At 38.0% G+C, this 25,499-nt stretch overlaps 2 protein-coding genes across 2 annotated transcripts in view; one reads left to right on the top strand and one right to left on the bottom strand.

Moving 5' to 3' along the window:
* The window catches only part of mettl24 (methyltransferase like 24), a 161,522-nt gene extending 153,013 nt beyond the window's left edge, over positions 1-8,509 (top strand). The window contains exon 5 of the mRNA XM_062980040.1: positions 5,190-8,509. Coding sequence (XP_062836110.1) covers positions 5,190-5,342 — 153 coding nt within the window. The 3' untranslated portion in view covers positions 5,343-8,509. The remainder of the gene's footprint in view (positions 1-5,189) is intronic.
* Positions 1-25,499, bottom strand: part of cdc40 (cell division cycle 40) — a 62,227-nt gene that overhangs the window by 20,521 nt on the left and 16,207 nt on the right. The window contains exons 2-3 of the mRNA XM_062980016.1: positions 13,164-13,250; positions 9,291-9,420 (exon numbers count right to left, since the gene is read on the bottom strand). Of these exons, the coding sequence (XP_062836086.1) occupies positions 9,291-9,420; positions 13,164-13,250 (217 nt within the window). The remainder of the gene's footprint in view (positions 1-9,290; positions 9,421-13,163; positions 13,251-25,499) is intronic.

Genomic DNA, 25,499 nt, shown 5'->3' on the forward strand with positions numbered 1-25,499 from the left:
TACAATATAGATTTTTAAAATTTCCACTGTTTTTATGAAAATTGATATACAACAAGATAATTATACCACACTTTATATATGAAATACTTTATGTAAATCCGGAACCACATGCTGCTGTCTTCCAATCAACATCTGACTAAATTGATTAGTCAGTTTCTCACATCGTATCACCAATGAAACATAAAGGGTTTATATCCAATCTAGTGGATTTAACCAACCAGTAAAATGACTAATCTGAAGAAATACAATACCAGTCCCGAATCTTAGTAAAATGAAATGCTTTTTACATAATTCAGGAGACTTACCCAATGCCATACACTTTAATTTGCAGTTAAGACTATTGCCTGCCACAAACAATAGTGGGTGGAAAGCAGCAATATTTTAAAAAAGGAACCTAAATAATTTCTACAGATACTTCAGATCTTTTCTTGGAATAGTCTACAGTACACTATTCTGTACATTTATTTCTTTTAGGTGACTGGTGAAAAAGATATGTGGCTACTTGTTCTGCATATTTCCCCCAAACATTCTGGACTCTCTGGGATACTTCTATAGAGATTTTAACACAGGTATAGGCAAACTTCAGCCCCCCAGGTGTTTTGGACTAACAGACTTAGGAATTATGGGAGTTGAAGTCCAAAACGCCTAGAGTTCGCTCATGCCTGTGCCTGTTTTAACACATGCCCACTGCCTATCCCTGCTCTGTCCCATTGCAGGGCATTTGAGAAGCCCCCGCTGCCTATATGCTCTCCTTAATAGGAACAAGGAAGGGAGGGAAGGGTGTGTGTAGTGGTTGGATACATATTGGGGTGCTCCTTCTTCACATGTACTGTTTCAGCAGAAAAATATTTTTGCCCTATGCCACCATAAATTAATGCACTAAAGGACACAAAAACTAGTGACACAACTGTCCCTAAATGCATTCCGGAAGAAGCTTTCAAGTAGCTGACAGAAGATTCAAAATGTTTTAATTTATTTACACAAGGCTTGCCTGACCTTCTTTTATTTCACTTGGGCATATTCTTAGTTTTGGTTCAAATGTTTGCTGAAAAATGTTGAACTGCTCTTCTTATTTTTGGTGTAGGAACCTGCCCCTATTTTCATGCTCTCTCTACCTCTGGTACCAAAGTTTCTGTCGATGAGGTAAAGTCCCGATATATACTTTGTTAACTGAGGTATAACTGTACTTCTGTTGAAATAGCCTACCTCACCTCACCTCATCTTACACTACCAATTCGTGTATAGCCTCTTGTCTATAAAGACTCCTAGAACCTTTTCACTCACATTATTTTCAAGCCAGATGTCAGCCATCCAATATTTATGCATTTTATTTTTCCTGCTTAGATGTACCCCTTATCTATCCTGGTTGAAATTCATTTTGTTAACTTTCCATTCAATTAGGCAGCTCACTGGTGTGACCACCTTCTGGTTTTAATTGACCAATCAATTACAAATTCACCAAACAGCAGTACTGTCTAACCTACATTTCACTTTATTTGGTCATGGAGAACAGGACCAAAGAAATACCGGTACCATGTATGTGTTGAGAGATGCTACCTTTAGTCTGATCCATGCACCCCAAAACCTTTCTTTTAACCAGCCTGAGTTTAGAGACAAGAAATCATGCTTCATGAAGATGGCTAAGTTATATACAGTTAGCATGTGTCTGCATATTCAGGAAAATGCAGTACAGTAGAGTCTTACTTATCCAAGACTCGCTTATCCAAGGTTCTGGATTATCCAAGGCATTTTTGCAGTCAATGTTTTCAATATATCATGATATTTTGGTGCTAAATTTGTAAATCCAGTAATTCCAACATAACATTACTGCGTATTGAACTACTTTTTCTGTCAAATTTGTTGTGTAACATTTGGTGCTTAATTTTTTGTTTTGGTGCTTAATTTGTAAAATCATAATCTAATTTGATATTTAATAGGCTTTTCCTTAATCCCTCCTTATTATCCAAGATTCTGCCGGCCCGTTTAGCTTGGATAAGTGAGACTCTACTGTATTTGTTCTTTTGAGTAATTCATGAAGATAATTTCCAGGGTGCCTACTATGTCAGTGTTTCCAAGTGATTAAGAACTTGGCTAATCAGTTGCTCTTGATATAATATGCAACACTAGTTATGAATTTTAATTTGCTAACAGGCACTTTAAGCACATTTATAAAAGTAATAGCCACTGACACCAGAACTCTGAGGAAGACCAGTGTTTGCATGTGTTTGGAATATATACTGTTTAAGACAACAGATGCACTGTTTCAGAAATGTTTCAATTCATTCTATACATACATTTTCTATTGGAGGTTTTTCATTCTCAAAAAAAGAGGAGCATAACTATTTTTATTATCCTGAGAGGCAATTAAGCAATCTACATGGAACATGCACTAGTTACTGACACTGTTGACCTAGGAAAGAGAGAAAAAAGTTTGTACTCTCCTGGGTGCATGAGAATATCTTCATAATTTACTATACACTGCCATCTTAATGAAATAATCAGGCCATTTCATATCAATAACACTTTCATTTTGATGGGTCAAGCTATATGTGACAGTTATAAAAACTACCTAGCACTACATTTGTGAAATATCTCCTTTCTGAACAAGTGGGAGATCTCACTTTGTTTTCACCAGGCATGAACTGGTTTAACAACATTCCCCACCTGGTTTTTAAAGCTGAAAGTAGCAGCCTGTTCTTCAATTTGCTATACTGTACTTAACAAAAAAATTAAGTTGCCCGATTTTTTACAATCAGCCTCATTTTACAATCTTGGGGTTCAAAGTAAACAACATTTCTGAGCTAAGGGCAGAGCAGCAAACTAATCATTAAAATTAATCCCACCAGAGTTACCAATTTAATAGACCTCTACTGTTTAATATAGAACTGAGAAACCCAGGGCCATTCAAGATGCTACTGGGTTATAATTACCATCAGCCCCAGGCACACTGCTTAGCAGCAAGGGATGCTGGAAAAGGCAGTTCCCCAACATCTGGAGGGGAAACAGTTCTGGGGTGTAAGCTCTTTACTCAATTAAAGTAGCACCTCACCCATCTGACCTTTCTCCCCTAGACTTTTTCTAATCTGTGAACTTTGTCTTTACACTTGTCACAAAATCATCTGAGCTTTCCCATACTAATAATACTTCAACATGTTTATATGGAATATTTTTTTTTTTTTTTAAAAACTAGTTTACTTGTCTTTATATGGCATAACTTTTACAGTGGACTCCTGTGAACGAAGCAGAAATGCTAATTTAGATGTATGTCAGAATCAATACAACAGCTTATTTGTCCTCCCAGTGTATTGATACCATCTCCGGGACTGTATTTGTTTAGCAGTTGTTTCCCTCAGACCAAATGATCATGAATGGAGCCACTGGGTGAGAGTTAATCTTCAGCGGGAGCCGTGTTTTCTATAGCCAAACTGCATTTGGTTCAGCATCTTTTCCTTATAAAAAGGGCTCTGAACAACTCTCACTTTATGCTCAGAATGTGAAAGAGATTCTTATATTTCTTCCTGAAAAGGGACTTCCAAACGCAGCTGTGAGAGGAGAAACAGTCACTTTACCACAGACCTCTTTTTATGTGTCTGGCCCTAAACTTAATTCTCAGTGACAATCAGGTACGCATAAAAATACAAAATAGCCCAGTTCATGAATCTCAATCAATGAGATGTGTACTTGAATAAAATTAAAGATTAACACTGAATTTAGTCTTTTCATGTGTTCATACAGCTAAGGAACTGACTTTGCTGTACCGAAAACACAAGCATAAAATTGCCTTTGGGAGGTTGCAAGCAAAGGACAAGCTCTCTAGAGTTAAACTGATTAAAGACACCGTAAGGAGGTTTATTGCTCTCTATCCTGATTTGATATAAAATACAGTAAATGTAGATGTGATCCACACAGGCATGTGGCTGCTAATAATAATAATAATGTTCAATGATAGATAATACATATAAAAAGACCCCACTGCTATGTAGAAGCATCTGCAGTTGCTCTAGCCAGCCTGAAGCCTGACAATGACAGCTAAATGGTTCCTTTCCAAAGAGAACCACAGAGAAGGTCTATTTAAGCAAAGGTCAAATGCAGTTTGGAACAATATACTGGCAGCATGAAATTGGCTTCAGTCGTTCAGCGGGCAGAGTCTTGCTTACAGGTAGTAGAGAAATGTTTTATAATTGGCCGGGCTACAGAATGAGAACAATGCTCTCCCTCTGATTCTTGAGCATCAACTTTCTCCCGCAGCCACTCTGACTTCAAGGCACCTCTATATTGCTTGCCAGCAGAGAGACTGCCAATTGAATGACTCCTTTAACAGAAAGGGTTTTTGCAGTTTTGGCACTGCAATTGTAACAATAGGTCACAGACACTTTTCAGCTATCAGAATGAGGACTGAGTGAACAAAAACATCAAGGTATCTCATCACACTTTTTCTAGGTTGAAACAGGGTGTAAGCAACAAAAGCAAGTACAGTAGAGTCTCACTTATCCAACATTCTGGATTATCCAACGCATTTTTGTAGTCAATGTTTTCAATACATCGTGATATTTTGGTGCTAAATTCGTAAATACAGTAATTACTATGACACATTACTGCACATTGAACTACTTTTTCTGTCAAATTTGTTGTATAACATGTTTTTGGTGCTTAATTTGTAAAATCATAACCTAATTTGATGTTTAATAGGCTTCTCCTTAATCTCTCCTTAATATCCAACATATTCGCTTATCCAATGTTCTGCCGGCCCGTTTATGTTGGATAAGTGAGACTCTACTGTAGAAAATGAAGGATTTTGGGGGATATTCATTGTTCTGCCTATAGCTGCCATACTTCCCCATCACATTTGCCATTGCCTCAGAAGGTTTCTAAGCTTTGGCAATCTGAAAGCAAATGGGAGCTGCTAGGGTGGGGTGGGGGGACTGTAGCAAGGATCCCCACATCACATTAGTGGAAATGGGATACTGTCCACTGTTATCTTTAATTTCTCCAAGTCTGCTCCCTGATGTTTTATCAGGATTATAATGAGCTATAACCACATAACTAGTGTCCACAAAGATGAGTCTGGAAGACAGCCTACAATTGGATGAATGGAATTTATTAGTTTCTGTTGTCTTTTGCAGCCAATGTCTTAATTTATTTCATTATTCTCATGTAAATGAACAATGCTGCCTTTGTTTTTTCCCTAGCAACATTTTAAGTATGAAGCACATTCCTGTGCAGAGAAGCTTGCATTCTTGGAGGCAGAAAACAACATGTCCTCTTCGCAACCTAGAACTTGGAAAGTTTCTATTCTGTGTGCATGCAGGGAGGAATTCTTGGCACATCCCACCACAAATTAGAGGGAAATAACTCTAATTACCCATCACAGATTTATTTAATTTCCAAGGCAATATGCAAGACTTTTTCTTTTTAAAAGAAATGTTGTTAATTCAATAAATTGCTTTCTTTTAAGAACTGATTTAGAACAGTCTAGTGCAGAGCTTTTCAAACTTTGTGTCACGACACATGAGTGTGTCGATTGCAGTGTGCAGGTGAGTCATGCAAACATAATGAGAAATGACAAAAATCTTGGAAATGTAATTATCTTGCAAATCATATATTTTCAAATATATAATTAAAGGCTTTCAGGAGATATGTTGGGTCCCTATACATTTTGTTATTACAATGTATGTATGTGTCTGCATTTCTTAGACGTGATTGGTTTAATCTCCCGTTTACTAATGAAACCGAATTACTGTGTTGTGAAATGATGCATATTTAAAAAGTGTGTCACCAGCAGAAATATTTGGAAATCACTGATCTAATGAAAGACAGGCAAATCCCTATGTTTCTATTTATTTATTTATTTATTTTAAAAACAAACTATATTTTTTCAAAATAGTCCTGGACATTAGATTGCAAGGGGCTAGTATTTTTTCACCCAATCGGCCAAGGACTGTCCACACATTCATGCGCATTGGTTACACCTGTGTCTTTCTTTCCTGGAAGCTCTCGAGGGACCAGCAGTTGATGGCGCAAGGACTGATCCTGGTCCACAAACCACCACCTTTAAGGAGCAGTAGTTCCATAGTGTTTGAGATATGGAGCCTACTCTGCCCTACTTGCAAATGCTGACAATTTAATCTAGGACTTTCTGCAAGCAAACCATAAATTCTGCAGAGCTTGGGCCTTTTTCCCTAGAGACTAAGACACAATGTCTTCATTTTGTTTACTTTAAGCTTGCCTAGTTGCCATGAATTGCCTATAATGGCTAAAGCAACAACACAAGGCTCACAGAATTCACATAAAGAATCTTTCTAGATTCGTCATTTTGTTTTCCAAAAGTTAAGATGCACTTCTCTCACCTTCAGTATAAATTTCAGAGATAATATATCGACAAATACTAAAATTGCCACTTTTTTGTTTAAAAGTATTTTAAGCATGTTAGGAATGAATTCACAATACAATACAAGAAGCACTCTTAATGCTACCACCTGAATAGTAACATTACTACTTCGCTTTCTCTTCTAATACTTCACAAAGAGAACAGAAAAGAAGCACAAAAGTAGCAACCAGTTCTGGGCCAAGGCAAAGAGGTCCACTTCCACAGTGCTCAAGGAGCTCTGGAAGTGTGTCTGGATGTGGCTGTTGCACTCCAGCACTGGAACACCCTTTCACTCAACACCACACTAGAGTCCAGCACTCCAATAAAAATGTTTATTAAAGAAAAAATATAAAAAAGGGAAAAGGCAAAGTACAAAAGAATCAGTAGTAATATAAAATGCAATTCTCAAAAGAAGCCAGAGTTCAGTAGCAATAATCTAAAAATGCCAGGTTATAACACAAGATCCAAAAGCATAATATTAGGTATATCCATGAACATAAAGACAGGAACTTCTCCAAGGTAAATTATACAAATATACATATGCATAAACAGCAACATGAAACAGGAACTTTGACAATACATGCACCAAGAACTTGGAATCTTAAACAGGAGACTGATTTCCATTAGCAACGTTGTCTCCTCTAAAAGGCCTAAAACCAAACCACTTAATTTAAGCCCTCCAAGATACCCATGATATCATGCCTAACACATCTGGACTTCAAGATCTTATATCAAATCCTCTGAGAATATCTAGTTTGCTGGCTTTTCATGCTGCGCATTCACAGATCTAATCTATTATCCCTTGAAAACTCCTCATCTTCTCAAGGTCTTTTCACAAGGGAACTGGTACTTTCATTTTCCCATGTTGCCTGGGAATGAGCTGAAGAATCCAAAACATCAGCCTCATCTGCCTGCAATTCCCTCCAAACACCCACAGACACCTCATTTTGGAACCTGTCATCCCCCTCATCCTTTGAACATTCAGAAAAATCCTCTGATGCCTGCCAGACTAGAACAGCAGTCTACAACTGCAGTTAAGTCTACTACAACTCATGGCAAGAGAGCATCTACTAAGATGTTCTTGTTTTCTGGCAGATGCAGCAGTCCCAAAGACGGAGCATGAAATGTGGCAGGGTGCACTGCTTGTTCAGATAGTATGACATTGTGGTGTTGGCAGAGATGGCTGAACAACCTTGCCTTAGAAGAGAAGCTGAGATTTAAAGAAATGAAAAAAATCGAAAGCAAAAAAACAGTTAAAATTTGAGCAAGCCAAGAGAATGGTGTGATGGCTTAAGTGGTCTAGCCTGTTTTGTGGTCATTTCTCTGTCTTTCTGGGAGGGCTAATACCCTGATAAAGGACTTCAATAATCAGAAAAGGGGAAGTTGGAGCTACATAGATATGTATGTATGTTTAAAAGCCAACCACTGTTCAGCAATGCTACAGAAAATCCATTGACGTAATAAAACACATGTGAAAATTAACCTGCCAAATTTCCAATTTCATGCCCTACCCGACTTACAGTAGAGGGAAATTGTGGCCGCAGATGTCCTCCCACCTGCCATTACACCTGGGGAGTTCCTTCTTCCCAGGAGTCACCTGTGCCAGGCAAGCATTGTGCACTGCGGCTGCCAATCACTGGTGGGGCCGCCGCGTCCTCTGATTGGCCAGGCCATCCGCCATGCTTGTCCAACGGCAGCCTACTTAAGGCTGGGTGGGGTCGCTCTCCAGCCAGTGCTCTATGGCTGTTCCATCCTGCCTCCCCCCCCCCCCCTTAGATCTATTAACTTTGTTTTGTGGTAATGTTAGAGTTTTTGTTCATTGTCACAACTTTTAGGCATTTAGCATGAGCCCTGGATCCGGCTTGCATAACTACCCCATTATTATTATTATTATTATTATTATTATTATTATTATTATTATTATTATTATTTGGGGGGGGGCTTCTGGTGGCTTAGCAGAGGTGCAGCAGTGATGGTGTCCCGGTATTGTGCCAATTGGAAAACAGCTCCACCCCCTGGTGTGGTAAAGTGGTATCGGTCAGAATCGAACTGTCCGATTCCTCATCCAGGACCAATACATGGCGGCCAACCCTGTTTCACATTTGTAATCAATAAATAAGATGTGGCCTGCTGTTATCCCAACACTGAGTGTTTGTCATTCTTGGGTTCTGTGGCAGGAGGAGGGTGGTGGCCAATGCCAACGCAAAACAGATGTACAAACTGAAACTAACAATGTACAAGTTTATATCAACTTTGGTTTACAAACTGAGACCAACCCTCAGATTTAGCTTTAAGTGCTCTTGTGTATATGATTTACTTTTCATTCCTAATATAGTGAAACAGCATTCTCAGTTTAGCACAGGTAAGAATGTGCAACAGAATGTATTATTAAACTAATAAAAAGAAACATCTTACAAATATACAAACCATGCTCACTTAGATGTTGAAAACTGATCGGCATATTTGATTTAACATTGTTTAGATTTGGCCCACTGTTCAAATGATATATGGAAATAGTATTTTCTTGGTGATTTAAATCAATCGCATACCTCCAGATAATAAAAATACATTTTGAAAGCATTATCAAGTAAAAAATGACCAAAATATGAAATGTATCTGAGAACATGGAAATGTAAAGCTGTATATTTTGCTTTCCTTGATTATTTTAATAGCAGAGATTATCTGGCCTGTGCTATCTCTAGGTGTTATAATTGAAAAATTAAGGCTCCAACCTGCAATTGATTGTGTACTAATCCATGCATAAAGACCAATGGCCTTGAACAGAACAGCATGCAGATACTATACTCCATTTCTACTCTTCCAAATAAGGAGTCACATTTAAAGGTTTTATAAGATTTTGATCAACAACAAGCAAATCCCACACATTCTTGAAGGATTAGATGGGAAGAAATGTATATCTTACCATAAGTTGCAAATGTCCTTCTCTGTTGTTCAAACATGAAATCATTGATGTGTGCTGGTTCTGTGTATCCAGAAAGCATATTCCTAGGGGCAGCCATCTGCTGAGTCCTAAATGGATTCACTGGCCCAAACTGCATTTAAAAAATATAATAACTGTAAGGCTACTGAATGGACTGTCAGGAAAAAAAACAATTTACATATATTTCACTTACACAGATAAAATTAATTATGACATTTTCCCTGCCCTATCTTTATACTGAAGACTGTCTCAATGTCTTCAGTATGTTTAAAAGCCAAGAAACCACCTGCTTCTGGAATGTGACATAGTAATCTAAGACTCTAAACTGGGTGTGGGAATCATTCAGTTTTCTAAGCCCAGTCAACAATGGGAAATGCTGAGGATTGCAATCCAGTAAAATCTGGAGGACTGCATGATGCTGCAAACCTCAGAAGCCCAGTTAACATCCCACAATAGTGAGGAATGCTAGGGGTTATAGTCCAATAACATCAAGAGAGCTGCGTGATTTCTACTCCTGCTTCAACTGCAATGGCAACATATAGACTCCAATCCCCATCAGCCCTGCCAATAAGAACAATGCCCTGGTATGATGGAAAACAGTGAACTTCCAGATGATGTTAGAATATTCTAACATCATCTGGAAGTTCACTGTTTTCCAGCTGCAGCTCTCTTTACCTTCTTGTGTATTAAGATTACATGCAAGCATATTTTAGCACAGGCATGAAAAGAGGAAATTTTGCATGGGTTCTGAATGTTTGCGTATGCACAGGAACACACAAAACACACCTCTAGATAGCTATCTGTTGAACAAACTGAAATGAAAATTGAATTCTTTTTATGGGGAAATTTGTTTTACTCTCAGAGCTTAATACAGTGGTTCTCAATCTTTGATCCTCTAGATAGTTTGGAGTTAAATTCCCAGAATGACTGACCAATGACCAAACTGGCTGGAGCTTCTGACAGCTGATGTCCAATATATCTGGAGGATCAAAGTTTGAGAATCACTGCATTAACATACAAACTGTAGATGGCTGATAGGTATAAACAGTATTCTATATGAATTTGTTCAGAAGTAGCAGCATCATGAAAGGTTGATCAGAAAAGGAAAAAAAAACAACAACTTGGGGCAGATAAAACTTTGCATATTGTTAAACACTGTTAAAAAGATTGGTCATGATCCTTAGAAGTGCCTATGTCACATTATGTCTGCACCACAATCAAAACCAACCTTTCAGAATCTTTAGATCTGGGATTGAATGTGTGGTGTTTAAAATCTGTTTAAATGTAACCAAGGTGAGTGAGTCTGTATCAGTGCAGAAATAATATTAAACTAAGATTAAGAGTGAAAAGCAAAGGAGTTGTAAGTCTGCATGCACATTTATACATATAGAGTGTGCCCTACGTCTTAAACATATAATGGGGTTGTCATTACATGCATGAAATGAGAATTCAGTAGATGCTTCTAACTGTAGGAAGCAGTGGCAATTTTGGCTAATCCTTGTTATTTCCTATATACCCTGTAACCTTGGCCACCATGTCTAATGCTGTCCTGGGTTTCTTCAACCAGTCAGAAAAGATTTTGTGAGCAAGTTGGAAGTTACAGAAGAGAGAGGAAAACAAGCAGAAATTATCTGCCTGTAGGCATATTTAATTTGCACTGGATTCAGCTCTATAATTGCCCCCAAACCCCCATGATTTAAGTACTGACATGATGCTGTAGCATAGTTTTAGATTGTGAAAAGTCTCTATGTCACCACTTGTCTAATATACTTGATTAAAGCTGCATACCTCAGAAGAGATACAAAGGTTCTTAAGAATTCAAGTGGGAAGGGGACATAGCAACAGACTGCCAAGGAACTGACCAGATGAAAGGATATATGCTCCTCGAGAATTAACTACTGTCATTGATATGACACAGTCAGAGACAGTATCCTTACTCAATAAAAGACTGGAGTTTTCAGTACTCTATATGGGTTCACAGAAAAGCAGCATTGCACTGTAACTGCTATACCTTAGTCCTTTACATCTGGTGGCAGTAAGCCACACTGAAGCTAATAGCAAGTGAATCCAATGAAGCTAATTTCTGCGTAGACATGCATAGGACTGCATTGATAATAAAAGTTATCAGTAATAAAATGTTGTTTACTCCTTCTAGGCCTTAAAAGCTATCAACTAGGTGTATTGGCTTTCATTTTAACACAAGCTGAAATGTCAACAGCAGTATTAATATAGGTATCAGAATATTTGCATATGATTTATAATTAATATTATTTTGCTTTGGATTAGGTTTACTATAAATACAGATGACTATTACTGATGGGTTATAGAATTGGTCCTTGGGATCCTTTGGCTGTGGTTCCAGGATGCCCACATCCCCTTGATACCAACATCTATGAATGTTCAAGTCTCACTATATACAATGCCTTAGTAAATAAATAAAATACCAAAATCAACATTTGCATTTGGAAAGGTGGGGAGGGAGAATATTTTCAAGCTGTGGATTATGGAGTCTGTGCATTAAGAACCTGCAGCTACAGAGGACCAACTGTAACAACAAAAACTGCCTCAAGGCCACAAAATAACTTCCAATTTTGGACAGCCACAATTTTACAGTTTTGACAATTGTCTGAATTGAAACAATTACATTTCCATATTTGCTGTGTTCCCAAGACGTTTTCCTCAAAGAACGCTCTGTTTCAAGATTAAATTATTTTGAGAATTTGTTTATTTGACAGCTTTTATATCACTGAATTATTATTCATCTTTTCCCTCACCTACATCTAAGCAAAGTGTACTAAGCAGCTCTCCATAAAATCTGTATTATGATTTGTGAATTCAAAAGAGATGATGGCTACAATGCATTCTGTATTCTCAACTGCTACTCTCATGTGCTAATAGAAAAAAGGATAGTGTATTTTATTATGCTATTGTGCAAAAATAAGTCACAACATGCAGAAATGTAATACGTAAATGTTACATGCAGTCCAATCAGTCTAAGTTTTTGTGCACAGATATGAAAGGGGTCATGATTTCTATTATCACCCAACAAAATACATATTTTGTGATATAGACACCTCAGATTTGCTCAAACTGGTGCAGGTGTCAACAAAAAAACCCCCTGCATTTCGTATGTCCATGCATTACATAAATAATCCTATATTTCACCTTGACTTATTGCAAGATTTGACACTGCACTGTCAGAAGAAATAAAAAGGCCGTCTGTGGTATACCCACCAACTGTGCTACTGCATACATGAAAAGACAGAAAGAAAAAAATATAACCACTGGCAATGAGATTGTAAAGCTATGAATAAAACATGCTTTTTTTGACACATCTTTCTATTTTCCAGGCAAAAAATAAAACACCCAGAGCATTTTGATCAGACTAGGAGATTTACTTTGAGTATGTCCATTTAAAGTTTTAGGCCAGACGATTATACTTAAGAATTGGCCTCATAATTTTCAGTTCTAAATGATGAAAGGAAGGGGAAATAAATGTTCACCAAGATACCCTACTTATAACTTCAAATTTGAGTTGTGTATTATGAAAAATCACTATCCTGGCCTGCATTAATTAATTAATTAATTAATTAATTAAGAGAAGGGATTTCTTGTTCCATAAATCAAAGTCTTTACTTAATAAAAACTGCCATGACTATTTCACTACATATTTTACAGTATCAAGAAACACACTATATAGAAATAAAATTAAATACTGTTTTTTCTGGTCAATATTTATGGAGAAATTAGTCATTAGCATTAGTCATTCTTAAAAACAAATGTTGTCATTTTTAATACATGGTTTAAAAACAATACTCAGAAAATACTCAAATTAAAAGAAACTAGTTGGCTTACCTCTGGAGCAAACATAGTATCATAAGATGGGTTATACTGTACTTCCTTGGTAGCAGGATCAAGGTGAAGTCCTGTTTCCACATCTTCCTGGAAAATTCACAAAAAAATTTAACGGAAATATTTCTCACGGGACCTTCCACAGATATATAAACCTCCTTTGCTTAGTTTTCCAATATACCTCACAACCTCTGAAGATGCCTGCCACAGATGTGGGTGAAACGTCAGGAGAGAATGCTTCTGGAACATGGTCATGCAGCCCGGAAAATGCACAATAACCCAGTTGCTCACGTGTGTTGTATTTGATCGATTTGACTAATTAGAGCAACCAAAAATGCATAGTTTAAAATTCCATGTTTTACACTTATATCTTAAGACATTAACTGCCACTTGTGTTTTCTGACGTGTTAAAGTCTTCACATGGAAGAAGTGTCCTCTGAACAAGCTTAAGAGGAAACTTGTCCCACGAAAAAGTTACAGAACCTGGAATAATAATAATAATAATAATAATAATAATAATAATAATAATAAAACTTTATATAACATTAAGATAATAAGATAACATTAAAATAAAGTTTAAGCTGGTATGAGAAAAATGAATTTTCAGGAGTGCCTATTTATTCATATTACTTTACATACCTCTTGCCTGTTTTGCAATGTAGCTTCCCTATGATGCTGTTTAGCAATACCACATATAACTGTGCCTAAGTAGCATCAACATGCTTTGGTTAGTGTAGAAATGAAAGGAATGTCAACTCCAAAGATAGCACTTCAGCTAATTGCTTTGTGTTTAGTGTAGTTATTGCCATTGTTTTACCACTCCTGAATAAGGGGGTCTTTTTCAGATGTGTGTCTCTCTCAGCTAAAATAGGCAATCATTTGAACTTTTAATTTCTTTTTATGATGTATTTAGCTGCCTTTAGCTCTCTTTTCAAGGAAGGGCATGATGAAAAGTAACAAATAAAGTTTGTGACACAGAAAACTGCAATATATTGTGTGTAATTATTTTGTGCATTCATAATATTTTCATTTCTGTTGCTAGTTACAAGGAAAATAAATGAACAATAAAGCTATATAACTGCCTACTGGAAAGCCACAGGGGCATTGTCTGGTTTTTGAATATTTCATCAGCGTTTCCCACATCTTCAGCTTCATAACCACAGGTTAAAAATAATGATTAAAGTAATGAAAGCTTAAGAACTCTCTAGCTGCTGAAGTCAGCAGACAATATCACCCCCCCCCCCCCCCATATTTAGGTCTTTCCCACACAATACTGAGACAGTCCTCTGTTCACACTATTTTCAAAATACTTTCTTTAATAGCAGGGACAAAGACAGAACATGCAATACATGTTAGAAAAATTGATTCAAGTAGCATAGGGATCCCAAATGCCTAAGTTAACAGCACAGAACTATTCGCTTCTTTGTAATTTTTGTGTTGACTTATGGCGATACATATATAAGCATAGAAAAAGCTGTATCAGTGACAATATTTCCTGGTCTTCAAATGTAAATGAGTTTCAAAGGACTTTTAATGCCTAGTTCCAAGTTCTAAGTTAAGCCCAGGTGGTACTGAATGCTCAACTGTAGAATATCTGTGTTTAGAGTACTGTTACAGTATAATGTGATATAGGACCTCAACCATCTTCACCAACACCACCAACTTATTAATTTATATATCACCATCACTATACATGGTACACAAAACAATTCCCTGTCCTCAATCTTACATTCTAATGAAGACATAACACAAAAGTTAAAGGAAGTGGCAGTGTGGGAGGGGATTAAGACCAGTAGAAATTGCATCTTCTACTCTCTCTCAGAGGCCAGGGCCGTGGCAGCTGGAATGGATCTTTCATCTGCTTCTGGACCTGGTGTAACTGAGCCTATCTCTTCTTTTCCTCCAAGGCCAAGGAAACAGCTAAATTAAAGAAAAAGTCCTTCATCTGCTTCTGGGCCTAGTGTAGTTGTGAGTGCCTCTTCTTCTCTCCTTCCAAAACCAGGGCACTGACGGCTGGGATGAAGATAAGTTCTTTCATTGGCTTATAGGCCTGGACATGATGCTGTGTCCATTATTTGCACTAGGCTTTGCACTAGGCTTTGCACAAGGCATTTGTTCTAGATGGACCTAGGTATGGCGAAACTGTGCCTGCCTTTCCTCTCCCTCCAAGGCCATACTTTATTCAATTATTTTATTATTTTAAAAATTACAAGATAGAAATCTGTCATGTGCAGTAATCTGACCTCTAGAACCAAACATACTGGCATATTGCTCAAACTATAAAATCACAGGAGATGGAGACATCCTTCGGTCCAGGATATTTGCTACAGCGTGTCGTATCATACAAACCGGCTAGATGCCTAAGATTGAGCAGCAAAACACTCCTCTTCACTCAGCTCAGGGACAGTCTACACTTAAAAATGGCTAGAGATGGCACCTTCACGATTGTGGCACCTAAACTCTGGAATGCTCTGCCAGAAATGAACAGAGCAGCCCCCACTCTTCTGTCCTTTAGGAAGAACCTCAAAACCTTTCTGCGTGAAACAGCTTTTAATTAATGTTGGCAGAAGCCTATGAGCTGCATTTTAATCATATTTTATCTCTTTGGGAATTTTAATGGTTTATTCATTTAATGATAATTTTATGTCCTATAAGACAGTGGGGGGTGGGGTGCGCGCTTTATTCTTTTTAACTTTGATGGATTTTATATCTATGTGTAATTGCTGTTGTAAACTGCCTTGGCTCTTCGGAGAAAGGCTTTATGTCCCAAATAAATAAATAAAATAAATAAATGTACTTCAATCCAATTCATTGCCCTAAAGTACAGTCAGGTCTTCTAAATATTTTGAAATGACAATTATCAAGGAGGCTATCCCTCCTAGGACTTATAGGACTATAATTTAACTTCATTTGGAGCATCAAAATCTGCCCATTCCTGATTTAAGATTGTCACAGGTGTCTCCTTCATCATCATCAAGAAAGGACAGAAAACACTCAAATATTTGAAAGCCAGCTTTCTCACTTATTCCTTGTCAAGTAAGATGTTTTTCTTCTGTTTATACTAAAAAGTCTAAAGAGCTGCATCCTCTTTTTGACCCAAGCAAATTTCCTGCTTTTGCACAATGTAGATAATATATGGTTAGCACCATGTGCCCAAGAGCACTTTGGAGTCAAGGTCCTTGCATTGCAGCTCCTGCACAATGCATGACAAACCACTTTTGAAGTTGAGGAGTGTTTCAAAATCTGATTATTTCCCCCTCTCTAGGCCATTGGACCTGGTTTTAATCTGTAATTTTCCTTTAAATCTATTTTTGTCTGGTAGTGTTCCTCTTGACCTATGATCTGCAGAAGTGAATTTGCAATTCAGATATTGAAGTAAACATACACTAAAAATTCAGAAAATCATGTTAGAAAGCATTGGGGGGAGGGGGGGAGATTGGCCTGATGTTTCCATTTGGGTGGGGAAAAAACAAGTTTAGTTTTTGTGGATTTTTTAAACATCTGAGTTAAGTAGTTGATGAGAAGAAACAACCAGCACAGAGGTCTACATCCTCTGCTGATGGAACCTTTGGAATTTTATTTATCTTGCCTTTGCTCTGCAATTTTCCATGCCACCAAAAGCTACAATAAGCAAAGTGCCTTCAGTGAGGCCTATGTTTATTTAAATATTTATTTATTTACTACATTTATATGTCGCTCTTCTTACCCTGAAGGGGACTCAGAGCGGCTTACAAATCAAATGTACATACAATATATTATTAGCATAGCACAATATAAACAATTAAATAACTATATTGTACTATATAATTTTATGGGGTTTTTTTTTCGTGTCAGGAGCAACCGGAGTTGCTTCTGGAGTGAGAGAATTGGCCGTCTGCAAGGACGTTGCCCAGGGGACGCCCGGATGTTTTGATGTTTTACCATCCTTGTGGGAGGCTTCTCTCATGTCCCCGCATGGAGCTGGAGCTGATAGAGGGAGCTCATCCACGCTCTCCCCGGGTGGGATTCGAACCTGGCAGCTTTCAGGTCAGCAACCCAACCTTCAAGTGACTTAGTCCACTACGCCATCTGGGGGCTCAATTTTATGGTAATATTATTAGTAATATTACATTTAATATATAATATATAATTAATATTATACTGTATTATTAATTAGTATAATATTGTATTACATTATTATAAATCATATTAACCGTGATTTAGGCATTGACAGGTAGCACATTTACAATTAGGAAATATAAGCCATGCCTTAGCATTACAGTGTCTATACAGATAGGTATTCAGTGGGTCAGAACATTTGTAGAGCCCAATTAACCAAAGGAGACAATAGCTATTTTTTTTTCAACTATGAGAATCACACATTGGCTTATTTACTGAGGGTGAAACACTTCTCATTCAAAAATCTGAAGATAGATTTACAAGCTTCAAGTCTTCCAAATGGCTTTTTCACAAGTGGGAATAGCAAGGGTTGTTTACAAGAACAATAAAAATGAGCTATTAAATTAGGGACAGAAATCTACTCTCATTTATCAATGTACTAGTGCTTAAACAAGTAGAGTTCAAATGTGTGCCTTCCCTCAGTCCTTCAATTAAAGGATTACAAGGGATAGAAGACATTAGCAATTCAGTGAGCTATTTTGCATAATACACAATCTAATCCATGACTTGTAAACCAAAATGATACCTGTGTATCACCAGAGCTGTCTATTAAAAATAGTGTACACAAAACATTCCATCGCTTGTGCTTAATGCTGTTGTAGACTCACTGTCTGACCTCATTCTTTTCATAGCAGACTGTCCCAATTCATTTGTCTAAAATGGTAACAACTACAGTACTAACATATTCACAGATCTACACCTGACATCCCATGCTCTTTAACCGGATGCAGTTAAACCATTAAACCATTTGTTAGGCAACACAAAACCAAAGAATAGCGAAATTATCTTACATGTAATATATATTGTTCTATATTGCCAATTTCTCCCCCCTTCCCCTCAACTGTTAAATGCTTGTAAGAGATTTCATACTACTTTATTACAATACTAGCTTGGGGATCTGGCAACGCCCGGGTTATTTGAAAAAGCATTGTTTGTTTTTGGATGTTAAGTATTCTCAGTTTGGTGTGTGTGAACTACAATTCCCAAAATCCTGGGTCAATCTTTCCCAAACCCTGCCAGTATTCAAAGTGGGCCATTTTGCGTTTGTGTGCCAAGTTAGGTCCAAGTCCATTGTTGGTGGAGTTCAGAGTGCCTATGGTGGAGGAAACACATCACATCTAGGATGAAATGGTCCCTGAATGAAAGCATTCCTTGGATGGTGGGCCGTAGTGTTTAGGGAGGACATTGACAGGGTTTGGGCTACATGTTCATGGTGCTCACTCTAACCTGCAATGCCAGTGGCGGAAGGGCCATGAGTGTCTCCTGAGTGCTGGGAGTTGTCACTGTTTGTGGAGGCAGGAGGCTGTCTGTGTAAGCAGACACCTCCGCCACATACACACATAAGGTTTTTCACTTTTATTATGTGTATATGTGTATAGATATGAAAATCTATTTTGAAATTTCAGAAACTCTATAATGGGAAGTATGCTGATTATTGTACAAATCAGAATATAGATTTTATTGTTCAGGAAACAAGATAACAAGATGCAACAATCTCAACTGTGACTAACTGATGTATTTCTAAAATATTAAATATGTCCATATTTAATTAGGTGAACATATATGAAAATCTTCCTTTGCCAACATTTTACAAATCCATGTTAATCTCCTTCCTTTTTCCTGTTGGAAGTGTTTTATGCACCCAATAGCAACTGGTAATGAACAGACTGAACAATTCCCATAATTATATCTTACTAATTCTTCTGTGCTGTTCATTTAGCCTGTGAATTATTTCAAAAGATATGGGTGCACTAATCTCTTTGCAATTTAGGGGTCTTTGAACTGAATTACAGGTTGAATTAATCCAGCTTTCTTTTACAAGGCCCTCTATATTCACCATTTTCATCGGGGCAACCAAGGCTTGTGTTACTGACTTCCTGCTAATCCTACTTCAACAAGGACATTTAGTTTCTTTTGCCTCAAAACATATTCAAAACTCTTGTTTCAGCCTCTTCAATATAGCATTGGACACATCATTATGTATAATACTAGCTGTGCCTGCCACGCGTTGCTGTGGTGAAGTATGGTGGTATGGGAAATAAAGTATTGAGGAATTGGTGGTAGTTAAGGTAAAGGGTAAAGGTTTTCCCCTGACATTAAGTCCAGTCATGTCTGACTCTGGGGGTTGGTGGTCACCTCCATTTCTAAGCCGAAGAGCCGGCGTTGTCCATAGACTCCTCCAAGGTCATGTGGGATGACTGCATGGAGCAGCCTTACCTTCCCGCCGGAGCAGTACCTATTGATGCACTCACATTTGCATGTTTTTGAACTTTAGGGTTGGCAGAAGCTGGGGCTAACAGTGAGGGCTCACTCTGGTCCCCCAATTCAAACCTGCGGCCTTTCGGTCCAGAAGTTCAGCAGCTCAGCGCTTTAACACGCTGCGCCATCAGGGGATATTATTTCCTAAAGGTTGTGAATATACAATATTTCTGATTGGGTTTTTTTGTCTGTTGGAGGCAAATATGAATGCTGCAATTAGGGGAAATGATTAGGATGTAATGGCCTTGCAGCTTTAAAGCCTGGCTGTTTCCTCCCTGAGTGAATTTTTTGTTGGGAGGTGTTAGCTGGCCCTGATTGTTTCCTGTCTGGAATTCCCTTGTTTTCAGAGTGGTGTTCTTTGCGATATTTTATGTGGTTCTACTGTCTGTGGCCCTAGAAAACAGAGGATTTGCCAGACTTTGATTATGGGAATACTTTGTTGGGAGGTGTTAGCTGGCCCTGATTGTTTCCTGTGTGGAATTCCCGTTTTCAGAGTGTTGTTCTTTATTTAGTGTTCTGATTTTAGAGATTGTATTGTTCTGTTTTATTATACCACATTAATTTTTATATATTCTGATTTTAGTGTTTTTGAATACTTGGAACCAGATTGTATTCATTTTCACGGTTGACCGCAACACAATAATAATAATAATAATAATAATAGTAATGATAGTAATAATAATGACTTTGGTAATACACAGTGCTTCACTCCCTTCTCAGCTTCCTTTCTGGAAGAATCCTTTCTTGGGAGGTGTTAGCTGGCCCTGATTGTTTCCTTTGTGCAATTTCCAATTTTCCTGCTTTCAGAGTGTTGCTCTTTATTTACTGTCCTGGTTTTAGAGATTATATTGTTCTGCATTATTTTATCCCAGTAATTATTTCATATTAAAGTAGAATCTCACTTATCCAACATTCGCTTATACAATTTTCTGGATTATCCAACGCAGTCTGCCTTTTTGTAATCAATGTTTTTGTAGTCAGTGTTTTAAATTCATTGTGATATTTTAGTGGTAAATTTGTAAATACAGTACAGTAGAGTCTCACTTATCCAACATCAACGGGCTGGCAGAATGTTGGATAAGCGAATATGTTGGATAATAAGGAGACATTAAGGAAAAGCCTATTAAACATCAAATTAGGTTATGATTTTACAAATGAAGCACCAAAACATCATGTTAGACAACAAATTTGGCAGAAAAAATGTAGTAAATACTGTATTTATGAATTTAGCACCAAAATATCACGATATATTAAAAACATTGACTACAAAAATGCGTTGGATAATCCAGAACGTTGGATAAGAAAGTGTTGGATAAGTGAGACTCTACTGTAATTACTACATAGCATTACTGCGCATGGAACTACTTTTTCTGTCAAATTTGTTGTATAATATGATGTTTTGGTGCTTACTTTGTATAACGGTTACCTAATTTGATGTTTAATTGGCTTTTCCTGAATCCCTTCTTATTATCCAACATATTCACTTATCCTGCCGGCCTGTTTATGTTGGATAAGTGAGACTCTACTGTATATTGATAATCTTAAATTATCTGCTTAGAACTGAATTATATGAGACCCCTTCTTCACAGCTGTATAAAATGCACACTGAAGTGGATTATATGGTAGTGTGGAGTCAAGATAATATATGTTATATTGTATTGTTCTGGGCATGGCCCCATGTAAGCCGCCCCGAGTCCCCGTTGGGGAGATGGTGGCGGGGTATAAATAAAGTTTATTATTATTATTCTTAAATTGTGAGTCCCAACCTCAAATGGGGCCCCATCAGCTCAACGTTGGGGTCACGAAAAATTTGGCAACAATAAAAGTTTTCTGAACACTATCAAGTGGTTGTTTTAGACATCACATGAATCTGTAACCAAGAATGTTCACTGTTTACAGTGCAGAAAATGCTTCAGCTGTATTCCACAAAAAGGAAAATCAGCCTGCTTTGCAAGCTTTGCAAATGCTGATTTATTATCAGTAGATAATGATTTTTTATTTTTTATACCTATTTTATATACCCATATACCTGGCGTCACATAAACATTTCTGGGACAGAAAGCAGTTGTGAGTAGAATAAGTTTTAAAAGCCCTGAACTAGGCTACCCTCACTAATAGTGCTCTTCAAGTATTTTGGACAATAATTCCCATTAGCTTCAGCCAGCATCAGCAGTAATGGTGGGAACTGTTACCCAGAATATTTGATATGTACCAGGCGAGGAAAGGTTGATCTCAGTTCTGTTCATTTTCTAATATATACATGTCTTCACTATTTTAAGTATTTGTGAAGAGTCCCAATCGAAATCACACTTCCACCATTACTGTGGTATATTTTCAGAGCTGGAGCACCATTCCCAAATTCCAGTGGCAATACCATATACACTCATGCAAAGGTTGACCTCACACATAAATCAAAGCATACTTTGGGGCCAAAATTGTGGATTTTGATAGGACCCATTGATAACCCAAGGGAGGTGAGAGGGGGCTTCTGGGGGCTAGCCTTCCTTGGCCATCACCACCACTTCCCTGCCAAGGTATTTAAAAAAGGCCAGAAGTGACATCCAGTGGAGAGAGTCAAGGGGTTTAGTGTTTCTTTTAGGTTCTCTTGGCATGAATTAAGCTCTCGACTTTCAGCTCTCTGCTCAGAGAAGGAAATGGTCTTTTTATATAAGAGTTAAGATACAGTACTCACATTGACCCATGGACAGGTTGACTCAGCTTTTGAGATTTGATTTTTTGACTAAAATTTCTAGACTTATACATCAACTAGCTGTGCCCGGCCACGCGTTGCTGTGGCGAAGTATGGTGGTATGGGAAATAAAGTATTGAGGAATTGGTGGTAGTGAAGGTCAAGGGTCAAGGTTTTCCCCTGACGTTAAGTCCAGTCATGTCTGACTCAGGGGGTTGGTGCTCATCTCCATTTCTAAGCCGAAGAGCCGGCGTTGTCCGTAGACTCCTCCAAGGTCATGTGGGATGACTGCATGGAGAGGTGTTATCTTCCCGCCGGAGCAGTACCTATTGATGCACTCACATTTGCATGTTTTTGAACTTCTGGGTTGGCAGAAGCTGGGGCTAACAGTGGGGGCTCTCTCCGCTCCCCCAATTCAAACCTGTGGCCTTTTGGTCCAGAAGTTCAGCAGCTCAGCACTTTAACACGCTGCGCCATCAGGGGATATTATTTCCTAAAGGTTGTGAATATACAATATTTCTGATTGGGTTTTTTTTTGTCTGTTGGAGGCAAGTATGAATGCTGCAATTAGGAAAAATGATTAGGATGTAATGGCCTTGCAGCTTTAAAGCCTGGCTGTTTCCTCCCTGAGTTAATTTTTTGTTGGGAGGTGTTAGCTGGCCCTGATTGTTTCCTGTGTGGAATTCCCCTGTTTATTTACTGTCCTGGTTTTAGAGATTATATTGTTCTGCATTATTCTATCCCAGTAATTATTTCATATTAAAGAAGAATCTCACTTATCCAACATTCGCTTATACAATGTTCTGGATTATCCAACGCAGTCTGTCTTTTCATAATCAATGTTTTTGTAGTCAGTGTTTTAAATTCATTGTGATATTTTAGTGGTAAATTTGTAAATACAGTACAGTAGAGTCTCACTTATCCAACATAAATGGGCCGGCAGAATATTGGATAAGCGAATATGTTGGATTATAAGGAGGCATTAAGGAAAAGCCTATTAAACATCAAATTAGGTTATGATTTTACAAATGAAGCACAAAAATATCATGTTAAACAACAAATTTGGCAGAAAAAGTAGTTCAATACACAGTAATGCTATGTAGAAATTACTGTATTTATGAATTTAGCACCAAAATATCACGATATATTGAAAACATTGACTACAAAAATGCATTGGATAATCCAGAACATTGGATAAGCGAGTGTTGGATAAGTGAGACTCTATTGTAATTACTACATAGCATTACTGCGCATGGAACTACTTTTTCTGTCAAATTTGTTGTATAATATGATGTTTTGGTGCTTAATTTGTATAACGATTACCTAATTTGATGTTTAATTGGCTTTTCCTGAATCCCTTCTTATTATCCAACATATTCACTTATCCTGCCGGCCTGTTTACGTTGGATAAGTGAGACTCTACTGTATATTTCTAATCTTATATTATCTGCTCAGAACTGGATTATATGAGATTCCTTCTTCACAGCTGTATAAAATGCCCACTGAAGTGGATTATATGGTAGTGTGGAGTCAAGATAATCCAGTGCAAAGCAGATAATATAAGATTATAAATGGGTTATATAGCTGTGTGGAAGGGCCTTGAGTCTACACTGCCACATAATCCTGTGCAAATCTGATAATCTGTGGAAGAAGTCTAAGTGAGGCCTAAATCGGCCTGTCCCCTAACTGAAACCTGGCTGTCCCTTGGTTGCTAGGCAACGAAGTGGGCAGAGATTAGCCCTCTAAACTGGCAGCAATTGGATAAAAAAAATTATTGCTCTCCGTCTAATTAGGACTTTATTTTTCTTTTCTTTTTGTTGTATCACCCTTGAGGCGTGGATGATGGGTTGTGTTGTCAAATTTTGAGGTTGGGGGGCCTGTACTTTTGTTGTTTTGTGAATTGCTGTGATGCCATCACTCTTTTATATATATAGATATGCACCCTCCATTATACACCATGGAGGGTCCCCGGTCACCGAGCAGGCCCACTCCTCCCGCCCCTCCCCTCAGCGCGAGGAAGGCCTCGCAGACCCCCGCCTCACCCTCTCTCCTCCTCCCAGCCTCGGCCTTCCTCCTACCGGGCGCTCCGCAGCGCCGTCTGCACCCTGGCCCGCCTCAACGACTTCTTGCTGGGTTCTTCTATGAGGACTTCAAGGTGAGGGGGGAAGAGGAGGGCATGGCCCTCGAGCAGGCCTGGACCTCCCCTTGAGTTGTTTTGGGCGCCAACTCCCACCCTTCCCGGCCTCAGGCCCCTTCCTTTTCCCCCTCACCCAGGTAAATGGCTGACGGGGGGAAAAGGAAAGAGCCTCAGACCAGGAAGGGTGGGAGTTGGCGCCCAAAACAACTCGAGGGAAGGCCCAGGCTCCACCCTTTTCTGTTGTTATTGTTGTTGTTGTTCTTACCCACAAATTCCAACCCCTCAAATGCCTCAGGAGCCCCCCCTTTTTCCCTCTCAACCCCTATTGCCCTCACCTTTCCCTTCCCTGTGAGTAATAATTATTATTAATATAACACTTACATGAGCAATAATCCTATGTACTAAGTACTGTATTTACAAATTTACCACCAAAATATCACAATGAATTTAAAACACTGACTATAAAACATTGACTATTAAAAGGCAGACTGCGTTGGATAATCCAGAACATTCCATAAGCGAATGTTGGATAAGTGAGATTCTACTATAATATGAAATAATTACTCTGCTACAATAATACACAACAATATAATCTCTAAAACCATCACAGTAAATAAACACCAACACTCTGAAATCAGGAAAATTGGGAATTCCACAAAACAAACTATCACAGCCAGCTAACACCTCCCAACAAAGGATTCTTGCAGAAAGGAAGCTCACAATGCAGTGAAACAGTGTGTATTACCAAACTCATTATTATTATTATTATTATTATTATTATTATTATTATTATTATTATTATTATTATTATTATTATTTTGCTGTGAACCATGAAAATGAATACAATCTGGCTCCAAGTATTCAAAAACAATAAAATCAATATATAAAAATTACTCTGCTATAATAAAACACAACAATACAATCTCTAAAATCAAAACACTAAATAAAGAACGACGCTCTGAAAACAGGGGAATTCCACATAGAAACAATCAGGGCCAGCTAACACCTTCCAACAAAGTATTCCCATCACCAAAGTCTGGCAAATCCTCTCTTTTCTGAGAGCCACAGACAGTAGAAGCACATAAAATATTGCAAA

Source organism: Anolis carolinensis, chromosome 1 (assembly GCF_035594765.1).
Source record: "Anolis carolinensis isolate JA03-04 chromosome 1, rAnoCar3.1.pri, whole genome shotgun sequence".
Taxonomy (NCBI): domain Eukaryota; kingdom Metazoa; phylum Chordata; class Lepidosauria; order Squamata; family Dactyloidae; genus Anolis; species Anolis carolinensis.